A 13,264-nucleotide genomic window follows, 5' to 3' on the forward strand; every position below is an offset into this window, starting at 1 on the left:
TATTTGAATAAGAGGAAGAAGAGGGTGGGGGGGGGGGGGGGGGGGGGTTTGATCCCAGAGATCCGCTTAAAAAGAATCCCACAAAAAGTTGAGTTGCTACAGCAGAGCTTTTGGATGGCTTAAACATGAACAGTAGCGAGACAGCAGTGGTGGTGTGTTTTTGGTCACAACGTTTTCATCTTATGGAAGGATCTTGTACACTGGACTTGATGTTTTTATGACATGCATCGGATGGAGTCTGGAGTGGAGAACCCCTACAAGAGGAACTGCAATTTCTGTCCTTATTTATAGATTATAAGGTCCATCGGAATAGGTGAGTTTGTGTCCATTTGAGGGTGGAGAAGGCACCGTGAGGCTGTCACTGAAGGATTGCATGAAGAGTTTTGCTGGGATTGCACAATATATGACATGAGGATACTGCACAAAGTTATTAGTTATATTGGGTTCATTTACAAACCTCACATGGTGGTGAGCAAGGATCTGACGGTTTGTCATGGGATATACACTGCCTGGCCAAAAGAAAAGTCACCACTTGGATTTAGCTATGCAAATAGGTCAGAGCCTTCCATTGGATCTGGGATTGCTTCAGTTGGTCAGGTCTAGGTTCAGCAATGTTATGTGCCTACAAAATGGGCTCAGCTGCCTCCCTGAATATACTGATCAGGTTTTTCCATGATTCATTTTTGATGGCACATTGGGCATATTCCAACATGGCAATGCCGGGATTCATCGGGCTCAGATTGTGAAAGAGCGGTTCAGGGAGCATGAGACATCATTGTCACACATGGATTGGCCACCACAGAGTCCAGACCTTATCCCCATGGAGAGTCTTTGGGATGTGCTGGAGAAGACTTTACACAGTGCTCCGACTCTCCCATCATCACTACAAGACCTTGGTGAAAAATTAATACAACTCTGGATGGAAATAAAATGTTGTGACATTGTATAAGCTTATGGAAACAATGCCACGGTGAATGTGCGCCGTAATCAAAGCTAAAGGCGCCCAACGAAATATTAGAGTGTGGGACTTTGTTTTGGACAGACAGTGTATTTATGCCTTTTGATCATTTTTAATGCAATGTATTATTTATTTTGTTATGTATTGTTGATTTTGAGGAGAGATTTGGTTTAGTATCAAAGTTTTTATTGGTTTCCATAAGTAAAGCAAGTTTTAAAACAGGCTTTTAACATACGTGTCAAACAAACAAAAAAAAAAGAAAAAACAGAAAATTCAATATTTCTCAAAATCGGCCTTGATTCCCCACGTCCCCCCCGCCCTTCAATAGACCATCAAAGCTATCACCAGAAGAGGACAAGGGGAGAACCAGTTGTGTTATTAACCTTCGACTTGGCCCCTGCCCACATTTACCTCCAGGGGCTCACCCTTCCATTCACTCGGTTTTAGTTTTGAGGGTGCGGGGCCTCACAATCTGAATATAGCTACTTTCGCTATACAGGTGAAACTCGAATAATTAGAATATCGTGCAAAAGTAATTGCAGTAAGTGCTGCAAAAGGGGCCCAAACCAAGTACAGAGTACATATGCATGCTTGTACTTCTCAGAGGTCCGATATTGTTCTATGTACAATCCTTGTTTTATTGATTGCATGTAATAATCTACTTTTTTGAGGTTGTGGATTTGGGGTTCTTGGGGTTTTCATGAGCTGTAAGCCATAATCATCACAATGATGACAAATCACGGCTTGAATTATCTTGCTTTGCATGTAATGAGTCTCTCTCATATATTAGTTTCACCTTTTAAGTTGCATTAGTGAAATAAATGAACTTTGCACGATATTCTAATTATTCGAGTTTCACCTGTATATACACTTATGGAAAACTTTTTAATGTACAAAAAGGAAAAATACAAACGGAAAGGGACAAAAAAGAAAAAAAAAGAAAGAAAAACCAAAAAACAAAAACCAAAACCATATTATATAAAGAATAAAAGGCATAAATGATAGTTTCCTGGGTTCTGAGCAACAGACCCTATATGCTTAAGCTAGGCTTTGGAAATGATGCTATATGCATTTGAAATCTCTTGGTATTTCAGCCAGGGCTCCCATATTGCCTCAAATTCTGCGTTGAGGAGAGATTTGGGATGTTGGGATGTGGCACTGTGACCATTCTATGTTTAAATTATTTTTACAAACCATATTATTTTTTATTATTCGTTTTAAATTTATTCTTCATAAAAACAAAAATGTTAATTTGAAATTCGTACTCTTTAATTCACTGTTTATCTCGTCGTTGAAGGGGGGGCTTTTAAAAGCGAAAAAAAAACCGAGAGAGATTGCGGCGTCTTGACTTTAGCAGGTCGTCGTGATCTGATCCTGCGTTGGGACAATGAATCATGCGCAGACCTCCATTGACCTTCTTTCAATGTGTCGAAGACAGAAGGATGAAAAGCAGAATCCATCTGCGAGGAGCGCCATCCGTTATAAACCTACTTTATAGGTCTCATTACCCAAAACTAATGGGCTAAGGGCAACATCCTTGAAATGGACTTACCCGACACTGACAAAGGCTGGCGGCAATATTTCAAAGCAAATATGTAAATGGCCCGGAGTTCGCATCCTCTTTTTTATTAAGGAAATAGATATTTATTGCGTGTGTCCCCCTCCCCCCCCCCTTTTTGAGGGACACAATTTTTTCAGGGCTGAGAAATGAGGAGGAGGAGGAGTTGTTTTTTTGCGCAGAAGAAAAATGATGTCCGAATTGATTAAATCAATATATTTTACGCTGTGATTTAGGCTCCAAAGTTAAGCAGTTTAAAACTGTTGCCGAAGTTTTTATTACCGTTTAATGTGTAAGCAATTATGGGCGAATGCGGCACTGAAGGTTTTATAACTTGGATGCCCTTACGTGTTGAGGACTGCCAGGCAGACTTTATTTTAAAGATCTAAAATTTGGATTTAGGTTTAAAACACAGCCAGTGCGCATTTTACATTGGAGGAAAAAGTTGTCTAGGCAGCTATAGTGGTTGTACTATCTTCAAGGTGCAATGCATCAAAAAAAATAATCTTTATGGCTGGAGGTTGGTGGGATGAATTACCTGTTATAGGAGGAAATGTGTTCCTTTTGCTGCACCCTCTAATAAAAATCCAGCAGAGACTCCTTGTTTAATAGGCAATGCGGGGAACTCAGAACAGAAGGCTAGCTCTTGGATTCTCCAAGGACACTATATGACCAAAAGTTAGTTTTGGTCATATAGTACACTTGACCATCAATAAATTGGTTCAGGTGTTTTACTGGTAATGCTACAGCATACAGTGACATGCTAGGCAACTGTGACCTTCCAACCTTGTGGTAATAGTTTGGTAAAGGTATTTTTCTGTTCCAGAATGACTGTCCCCTGTGTACAAAGCCAGCTCCATAAAGACATGGTGTGACCAGTTTGGTGAAGACCCTTTTCTGTTCCACCATGACTGTCCCCTGTGCATAAAGCCAGCTCCATAAAGACATGGTGTGACCAGTTTGGTGAAGGCCCTTCTCTATTTCACCATGACTGTCCCGTTTACAGAGCCAGCTCCATAAAAGACATGGTGGGACCAGTTTGGTGAAGACCCTTTTCTGTTCCACCATGACTGTCTCCGGTGTACAAAGCCAGCTCCATAAAGACAAGGTGTAACCAGTTTGTTGAAGACCCTTTTCTGTTCCACCATGACTGTCCCCTGTGTACAAGGCCAACTCCATAAAGACATGGTTGACCAGTTTGATATGGAAGGCCTAAAGTGCCCTGCACAGAGTCTGCAAACCAAAATGAACACCTTTGGCAGGAACTGGAAAGCTGATTTTGAGCCAGGTCTTCTCTTCCAACATCAGTACCAATCCTCACAAAATGACATTTTTGATAAGTGTGTTCTTCCAGCCTTGAGGTCACAGTTTGGTGAAGATCCTTTCCTGTCCTATGTCTGGCCCAGTGTACAAAGCCAGCTCCATAAAGACATGGATTGACCAGTTTGATGTGGAGGAACTCGAGTGTCCGGCACAAAGCACTGCCCTCAACCCTACTGAACACCTTTGGTATGAACTGGAACAACGACTGTGAGCCAGAACTTCTTCTCCAACATCAGTACCTGGTGAAGTCCCTTTTGTGTTCCACCATGACTGTGCCCTGTGTACAAAGCCAGCTCCATAAAGACATGGTGTGACCAGTCTGGTGTGGAAGAACTTGAATGTCCCGCACGAAGTCCTGACCTCAACCCTACTGAACACCTTTGGCATGAACTCAACCTTGTGAGCCAGGTCTTCTCATTCAGCATCAGTACCCAACCTCACAAATGGGCATAAATTCCCACAGACACCCTCCAAAATCTTGTAGAAGGCTTTTCCAGAATAGTGGAGGATGTTATAGCTACAAAGGGAGCAACTTCATATTACTATCGTCATGGTTTTGGGAGATCCAAATAAGCATGATGTTCGGGTGTTCACAAACACTTGGCCATTTAGTGTAAAGTATGTAGGCGACTTTGTCCACTTCAACCCCCAAAAACCAGCTTTGGTTCAGGTGACCCTAATAAAGCTTAGGTCCAATGGGTAGTGAATGTTAAATCAGCTCTCCATAGTATGTGCATTGCTGGCATGTTAAGCTTCAGTGGGGATTTTCTCAGCATTTTGCAAACCACCTCATAGTATCCCGTCAGTGCTTGTTCCTCCGAGTCCATACACTATGAGCTATAGTTATGCTTGCATTCATATTGCTCATCACCTGAAGCACCTTCCATTACAGCACCCAACTTCTATCTCTTTATCTCTATCAAACTGATGTCCTGAAACCCTGTCTCTTCATCCTGATCGGGTCTTTGGCATCTTATTGGCTTATTCGGGATTCCCTATATGTCAGTAATCATACACATAATAATGGTGGAGGGCTCTGTTCTTAGTTCTGGAACATAGACAGCTTATATTTACAGACTTTTTCTATTTTTTAACTACATCTTTTTGAGATTTGCCTGTATTATATAAATATATTTTATGTATTGTATTTCTCAGCCTCATTGAAGGGGAAGCAATGAGCCCACTGAAATGTGTGATTTTTGCTGTGACCAATGAGGACTCATTGGATTTACAAAGACCCCCGTGGTCGCCTAGCCTTTCCATGATACTACCTGTTACAGGGGTGGAGCGATCACAGCTGAACAGCAGAATGAAACAGAGCAGGAAACTCTTTGACTTTGTACAGTCATGCTGATGCTGCTGTGTAATCAACAGTAGACATTGCAAATGATGCTCAGCATGACCAAGCTTGGAGTTAATCTATTATCACAACATTTACCTGGACAGTAATAGGTTACTTGGAAACTCAGAATAGCGGGCTGATGACACTAATCTTGACTCCAGTTCCTGTTTTGCTAACCTTTGTAAAATGTTGGATTTCTGTCAGTTTCTGTCCCAGGGGCCTTCTGTACAAATAGAGAGGGAAAGTCATGGACAGAAGTCTGAATCCACTAAGAGAAGGACTTTACAGATGATGCAAAAGCATACAGGAGACTGTGTGTTGGCACAAGTATCACAGAAGTGCACTTGGAGCCACTTAAGGCACAGGATACTCATGGGTGCACTGGAGTCATGGGACGCACAGGGGTCCGCAGCTTGACATAGGATGCCCTTCGGTGCACTGGTGTCACAGAACACACAGAAGTCACTGGATGCACTGAAGTCACTAGATGACACCGGATGCTCAAGGGTGCACTGGAGTCATGGGGCGCACAGGTATCTACATCATGACACAGGATGCCCTGGTGTGGCATCACAGGGCAAACAGAAGTCACTAGATGCACAGTGGTGCACTGGAGTCACAGGATGCACAGAAGCTATAGGATACAAAGGGGTGCACTGGAGTCATGGGGCGCACAGGTATCTACATCATGACACAGGATGCCCTGGTGTGGCATCACAGGGCAAACAGAAGTCACTAGATGCACAGTGGTGCACTGGAGTCACAGGATGCACAGAAGCTATAGGATACAAAGGGGTGCACTGAAGTCATGGAGCACACAGGGGTCCACAGCATGACATAGGATGCCCTTTTGTGCACCGGAGTCACAGAGCACACAGAGGTCACTGGATGCAAAGGGATGCACTGGAGTTATGGGGTGCACAGGGGTCTACAAAATGACACAGGATGCCTTGGGGGTGCATTGAAATCACAGGACAAACAGAAGTCACTAGATGCACTGGAGTAATGGGGGGGTGGGGGGATAACAGAAGCAGTTGGATACACAGGGTTGCACTGGAGTCACAGGACACACAAAAGCCATTGGATGCATAGGGGTTCCCTGAAGTCATGGGGTGCGCAGAAGCTGTTGGATGCACAGTGGTGCACTGGAGTCACGAGATGCACGGAAGCTATACAATACAAAGGGGTGCACTGGAGTCATGGGGTGCGCAGAAATGCATGGGAGTCACGAGTTGACACTTGAATGCTCAAGGGTGTGCTGGAGTCAAGGGGGGTACTGAGCACACTACGAGTCTTGGGCTACCCAAAGGCTGTAACGGAGGACCGAGGAGGCACGAGGATTCGGGTAAAGTCTGCAGCAGGGGAGCTTGACTACAGGATAGCACCGTGTTGCTTGAATGCTGAGCCATGCATTGCCTCACAATTCCAGGCAGCAAAAATCAGTAGGTCTGTCTACAGACTGGTCATGGTGCCAGCAATCTGGGTGAAACCTGGAAGTACTGGCGGCCACTCTCTGCTGAGGAGGCCCGGGGCTGGATCCTCAGAGAGGTAAGTATCGCAAGGTAAATCTCCCCAGAGGTCACAAACAGCAAAGCTTTAGATACACTTTAATATATTCTACACGAGGCAATAACAAAGAAATGGAACTCAGAGGGCAAACGGCTCTGCCCACACACCTCAATCTAACGGCCTTTAAATCACATTTTTTAAAAACAAAAATGGTCTTTTTGCCAGAACCTCGCCATTATCAGGGAGGACATCGTGACACAAAAGTCTCATGCACGGCGGGCAGAACGATCACCCGAGATAGGATATGAAAAGTTTTTTTTTCTTGCGCTTTCAGAACTGACTTAATAAGTTGTTTCGGGGGAAAAGAAACCGTTTGGAATTGGGACAATGCATCACAAAGTTCTGTCAGCCGGCGACCGTCGCCCACCTATTACACACCCTCCGCTCGGAAGAGGCCGGTGATTTACACCCCTGGAAGAAATTACATACCTTTGAAGAGAAACGGGAGCAATGTGTGTTTTTGTTCTTTATCTTCTGGGTGAACATTATGGTCATAACTCAGCGGAAAACGCAGCGACCATTGAAAGGACATGAAACAAGCCACAAGAACCATCACGTCTAAATGACTCTCTTCTGTGCACATCAAAGGCTGCCGAGACTCTGACCTCTCTACAGGCAGCCGGCGCAACGGCGGACATCTTGCTTTAAGGTGAATTTCATAGAAATAAAAGAGTACGATTTTCTTTTCTTTTTTTTCCCCCCAAATTGATGAGCTGCCGAAAATCACTAAAGCTTTGTACTTTTGGGAGATGAATGGGAGAACGCATCCTTGTCCCATGTGGCTGAGAAAAGCTTCAAAAACATCTCAGACACTGAAAGCTGAACTGCAGACAAACAAATAAAATGCAGTGGCGTGTGCTTAAAAGGAGAACTATGGGGTCAGGGCTTTTCCCCATAGTTCTCCTTAGGGTAACGGGAGGACACAAACTAGCGTCCTCCCGTCACCCTAGGCTCAGTATATAGGGAGCTACAGCTCGCGGTATACTGAGACGCCGCAGCCGGGACGATTCCCGACAATACTGTCTGGATCCGCCCAGCTGCGTGATTGACAGCTGACTCTGCCTATCTAGAGGCAGAGCCAGCTGTACCCGCCCCCGTCCGTTCCGCCAGTCAGTGCTGGAGGATCAGAGTGGGGAAGGGGGGGAATCCCTGCGGAGAGCCGTGAGTGACAGTCACCGCTCTCTGCAGGGATAGGATCGAGAAGTGAACGAGAGACGGTATATGTTCTCTCACTTCCCGATTTATTGAGCCGACGTGTGATAGTTTCATTGTCAAAGGTCAGCTACACCTATGAGGCTGAGTGATTTTCATAGTTCTCCTTTAAGCCATTTTTAGGGCCCGCACCCTCTCTGAACGTGGAGCTATGACAGAAGGTCCACTATCCATGTGTCTGTGACACTGCCCCTGTTATTCATGGACAAAAAAAAAACACCTAAGGTTTCAACTGTTGTGTTGTGAACTTTGAAAATGTATTTCTCCACAATACTCATAAATACAGAGATGAATGGGGAATTGTTTTAAAGTTCATTTACTGTTTTGGTTCAAAATATGTAAATATATATTTGATATATGATCCGGGCACAGGTTCACTTTAAACCTGGAACTGCTGTCTACGTGAACCATTTTCTCCTCGTACCTGACACCATGGCAGGTATGCTGTATATCTCAACCAATGGTTTATTCGGCAGATAATGTTGTCACTGTTTGTGGATCCTTCCTTCACAAGCTTGGAGAGCGTGATCTCCCATCTATGCGAACCATAAAAGGGGTCACAGGAACCTGGGCACTTGGTTCATCATTGCCCCTGCCCTGGACTCACAATACATTCCATCGTAGTTGGTAGGGATGCACCGATACTGTTTTTTTTTGTATCGAGTACAAGTACCGATATTTCTTTGTTGGTACTCGCCGATACTGAGTACCGGTGGCAGGTGCCCAGATTATCAGGAAGTCGGGTGGCGGATCATGACCCTTCCTGATTGCCTGTGAAGCCGGTGTTCTAGCAAGAGGAGCAATCAGGAAGTCGGGAGGCGGGTCATGAAATACTGGCTTCCTAGTCAATCATAGAGCCATAAGGCAGGTCATGATGTGCCCTCCGGCTTCCTGATTGGCTAGGAAGCTGGCTTCCTGACCAATCAGTAAACTGGGCGGCACGTCATGACCTGACTTATGGCTCTCTGATTGACTAGGAAGCCAGTATTTCATGACCCGCCTCCCGACTGGCTATGAAGCCAGTTTCACTTGTTCCTAGGCAGCCTGGCTTCCTGACCAATCAGGAAGCCGAGAGGCGGATCATTACGTGCTGCCCGGCTTCCTGATTGGCTAGGAAACCATCTTCACTTGTTGCTTGGCTGCCTGGCTTCCTAACCAATCAGGAAACCGGGAGACGGGTCATAACCCACCGCCCGGCTTCCTGACTGGAAAGGAAGCCAGCTCCATGCTCCCTCGGCACTTGCGGTCAGAGGAAGATCTCAGGTATCAGAGGCAAGTATTATATATATATATTATATTCGCCCAAATACCCGGTAACGGCACGAATGCCGATACTAGTGTCGGTGCATCCCTAGTAGTTGGGCTTTAAACATGGAGACAAAATAAGATTTTAAAACTTAATATTGAGATTTTTGCATTACGACTATAAAGCCCTAACCCCATAGTTCTCCTTTAAAGCACAGCTGGAGGGCCCCCTGTGTTACATTTTGTGAGAATTCTCACTTCTTGTCAGCTGCTGAACCTCAAAACAAATTTCAATAAAAACTATTTGGAATATTAAAAACAAAGTCTGACAGGACAGAGCCATACGTGAGGAGCCAGAGCCGTAGATTATCCCCCCAGGCGAGAACAGGGACCCGAGTTCCCCTTTAAGCTTGTCTCTGGGAGAGGGGTTAAGTCAACCTTCAGCGGGGCAGACTGGTTTATGACAACAATCTCCCCGAAACTCATTAAAGTCTTTTCTCTCGGAGTGACACGCATTATCAGCAGAGATTAATCTGATGCCTGTTTAGGTGAGCTCCATTTTTAAAAATGCAATAACAGAGGGCTTTGTGTCATCTGATGAAAATCAATTAGACGAACTAAGGCCACAAGGAAAACTTAACATCACTCATCGCGACCCCCCCCCCCCCCCCCACCACCCCCCGCCCTGCTAAGGGGTTTACTTACTGTTTGGAGTCTTCGTCGATGACCAGGCACTGCAGGGAATGATGTAGGCAGTAGATCCCCCCGAAAACCGCGCTCATCCTGCGAAAGGATATGTTACAAAAGATCGCTTAGAATAGAACAAATGGTCAAAATACAAAATAATAACAAAAAATGTTACTGCAGAAGTAGCGATTGCTGGAAGAGTTACGTATGTAGATACTTGGGATGAGTTATATTTATTTAGTAACTTGGTGTTGGTATTCGAAGAATATACATTGTGGTCACTCTTCCTTAGATCAGGGAGACATTATGGGGTGTACGTATATAATGTTTCCAAGAATTTTATAAATCATGAAATTCCACCCAGCCATACACTTTCTAGGTGCACCCAATGGGGATGATGCATAAGAGTTCTGCCCAATTATACACTTTCTAGGTGCACCCAATGGGGATGATGTATAAGAGTTCTGCCCAGCCATACACTTTCTAGGTGCACCCAATGGGGATGATGTATAAAGAGTTCTGCCCAATCATACACTTTCTAGGTGCACCCAATGGGGATGATGTATAAGAGTTCTGCCCAGCCATACACTTTCTAGGTGCACCCAATGGGGATGATGCATAAGAGTTCTGCCCAATCATACACTTTCTAGGTGCACCCCATGGGGATGATGTATAAAAGTTCTGCCCCGGCATACACTTTCTAGGTGCACCCCATGGGGATGATGTATAAGAGTTCTGCCCAGCCATACACTTTCTAGGTGCAGCCCATGGGGATGATGTATAAGAGTTCTGCCCCGGCATACACTTTCTAGGTGCACCCAATGGGGATGATGTATAAGAGTTCTGCCCCGGCATACACTTTTTAGGTGCACCCAATGGGGATGATGTATAAGAGTTCTGCCCCGGTATACACTTTCTAGGTGCACCCCATGGGGATGATGTATAAGAGTTCTGCCCCGGTATACACTTTCTAGGTGCACCCAATGGGGATGATGTATAAGAGTTCTGCCCAGGTATACACTTTCTAGGTGCACCCCATGGGGATGATGTATAAGAGTTCTGCCCCGGTATACACTTTCTAGGTGCACCCAATGGGGATGATGTATAAGAGTTCTGCCCAGCCATACACTTTCTAGGAGCACCCCATGGGGATGATGTATAAAGGGTTCTGCCCCGGCATACACTTTCTAGGTGCACCCAATGGGGATGATGTATAAGAGTTCTGGCCCGGCATACACTTTTTAGGTGCACCCAATGGGGATGATGCATAAGAGTTCTGCCCAGCCATACACTTTCTAGGTGCACCCAATGGGGATGATATAGAGGAGTTCTGCCCCGGCATACACTTTCTAGGTACACTCAATGTATAAAAGTTCTGCCAAGGCATAAGCTGGGTAAATGACATTCGCATGGCATGCCCACCACTAGATGGAACGGAGGAGCAGATGAAATTCCAATGCTCTGGGACTGCTGGGCGAACAGCCTTTACCCAGCGAGATGGAATCTGAGGCTTATTTCGACATTGGTAACATTATGGCGAAATCACTCCGATCCTTCGCAATAGCTGCCATTTTCCCTAAAGATTCCTGACAATGCCTGCCCCCATCCCACCCCAAAATCCTTCTTCATGAAATCGCCTTTTCCCTTTGTCCATCCTTTTACATTGTCATCCTTGTGATCACATTGTTTCCTCGTGTTTCTTTTATTGCTTTTAGAGCTGGTTCACACCTAGGCGTATTGCATATGCGCGTCTGTTGCGCGGTTTTTTACTGCGGTTCGCGGTAAAAAAATCGCGCGACGAAAGCGCGTTTCCGAGGGCTACTTGGCTGTATCCCAATGGAAACGCGCAACAAAAAACGGCCCAAAGTAGTACCTGTACCTTTTCAGGCGTGGGCCGTTTTGTAGCGCGTTAGGGACGGGCTGAAATACGCCGAGGTGGGAATGAGACCATTGAATACAATGGGATTTAGATGTTTGAGCGTTTTGTAGAGCGTTCGTCGAGCGTAGAAAGCGCTACAAAACGCTCAGGTGTGAACGAGGCCTTAGAGCTTCTCTCCCCCTTCCCACCTGCACTCTCTCACACACAGGCTGGGGGCCTCACTGACAAAAATGAAAGTCGACAACCTGTAGGTAAACCCTGCCACCTTCAGAAGGCAGGGTTCACCTGCGTGCCATCTGTTTAATAGCATAACTGCCAGATACACTTGTGTTATTACATTTAAAATAAACATTTTTATAAAACCGGATTTTTTTTTGACTATAAATTAAAACAATGTATCAAAAAATACAAATAAAAATAAAATCTAAACAATTGTTTATGTGTGTAAATTAGTCCGTAGAGCTATTATTAGTTTAACCTACAAATGCTAATTCTGCTTAAATTTGGTCCGGCTATCTCGGCATCAATGACCTCTGGCTGGGGGTTAATCTACGTGTCAGTTGTTTTGTATTTGGACTGTGTCACCCAGAAAAAGGATCAAAGAAAAATAAAAAAAAAAAAAGACAAAAAATTCCTGTTACAGCTGCTCTGTTATTAATTATTATACAGGATTTATAGAGCGCCAACAGGGTGCGCAGCGCTGTACAATATAAGGAAGACATTACAAATCGCAATACAATTCAAGACAAGATGATAAGGTGGGCCCTGACCCTGAGAGCTTACAATCTAAAAGGGGAGGGGCCAGTGATACATGAGGAGGGAGCTGTGTGGAGATGAATTGTATGAGAACGTGATGGTTGAGAGGTTAGGTTGAGGTGGGATCGGCTCCCCTGAAGAGACGAGTCTGTTAGCAGAACCTCGGATGTCCAGCATGGATGCACAGGACAAAGCCGAACAACTGTGCTGACAGCATGAAGGTGTAATGCACGGAGCGCTCGCTATGCACTAAAAACAAGCGATCGCTATCAGCATGTGACAAAAAAAAAAAGACGACAAGATGAGCCGATGTATTTATTTTATTTCCCCCCCCAGAGGGGGCCGGGGGTAGGAAAAAAATACGAGCCGCTCCCTGATCTTGATCAGCCTTGCAGTCCTCGGAGATCACAATAGTCCATTCAGACTAGACTTGACCGCAGCTCATGTACCTGCTGAAGCTGCTTTGATGCCATTAACCCCCCCGAACGACAGACGGTTAAAGCGCAATCCCTTCTCTCTAATTAACATGCTCCTGTCACCGCCAATGAGAGGGATTTCGTGAAAGACGGGAGCGCGGTGTACTCCGCTTCAACTTTGCCCCCGTGACTTCACATCATATTACTGGGCGAAATTAAGACTTGTGAAAATGTTTGGCCTGCCGGGCCCCCAAACCCCCCCCCACCCTCTGTGTCCCGCGCAGCCTTTAAATGCCATTCGGCGGAGGAATCGGCCGTT

General features: G+C 45.2%; 1 protein-coding gene across 1 annotated transcript in view; it reads right to left on the minus strand.

Moving 5' to 3' along the window:
* LOC108801700 (rab proteins geranylgeranyltransferase component A 1-like) overlaps positions 1–9,995 on the minus strand; it is a 48,063-nt gene extending 38,068 nt beyond the window's left edge. Inside the window, exon 1 of the mRNA XM_018573604.1 lies at positions 9,913–9,995. Within this exon, the coding sequence (XP_018429106.1) occupies positions 9,913–9,989 (77 nt within the window). The 5' untranslated portion in view covers positions 9,990–9,995. The remainder of the gene's footprint in view (positions 1–9,912) is intronic.
* Between the last annotated feature and the right edge of the window lie 3,269 nt (positions 9,996–13,264).

Source organism: Nanorana parkeri, unplaced genomic scaffold (genome assembly GCF_000935625.1).
Source record: "Nanorana parkeri isolate BGI_ZX_2015 unplaced genomic scaffold, ASM93562v1 scaffold2449, whole genome shotgun sequence".
NCBI lineage: Eukaryota > Metazoa > Chordata > Amphibia > Anura > Dicroglossidae > Nanorana > Nanorana parkeri.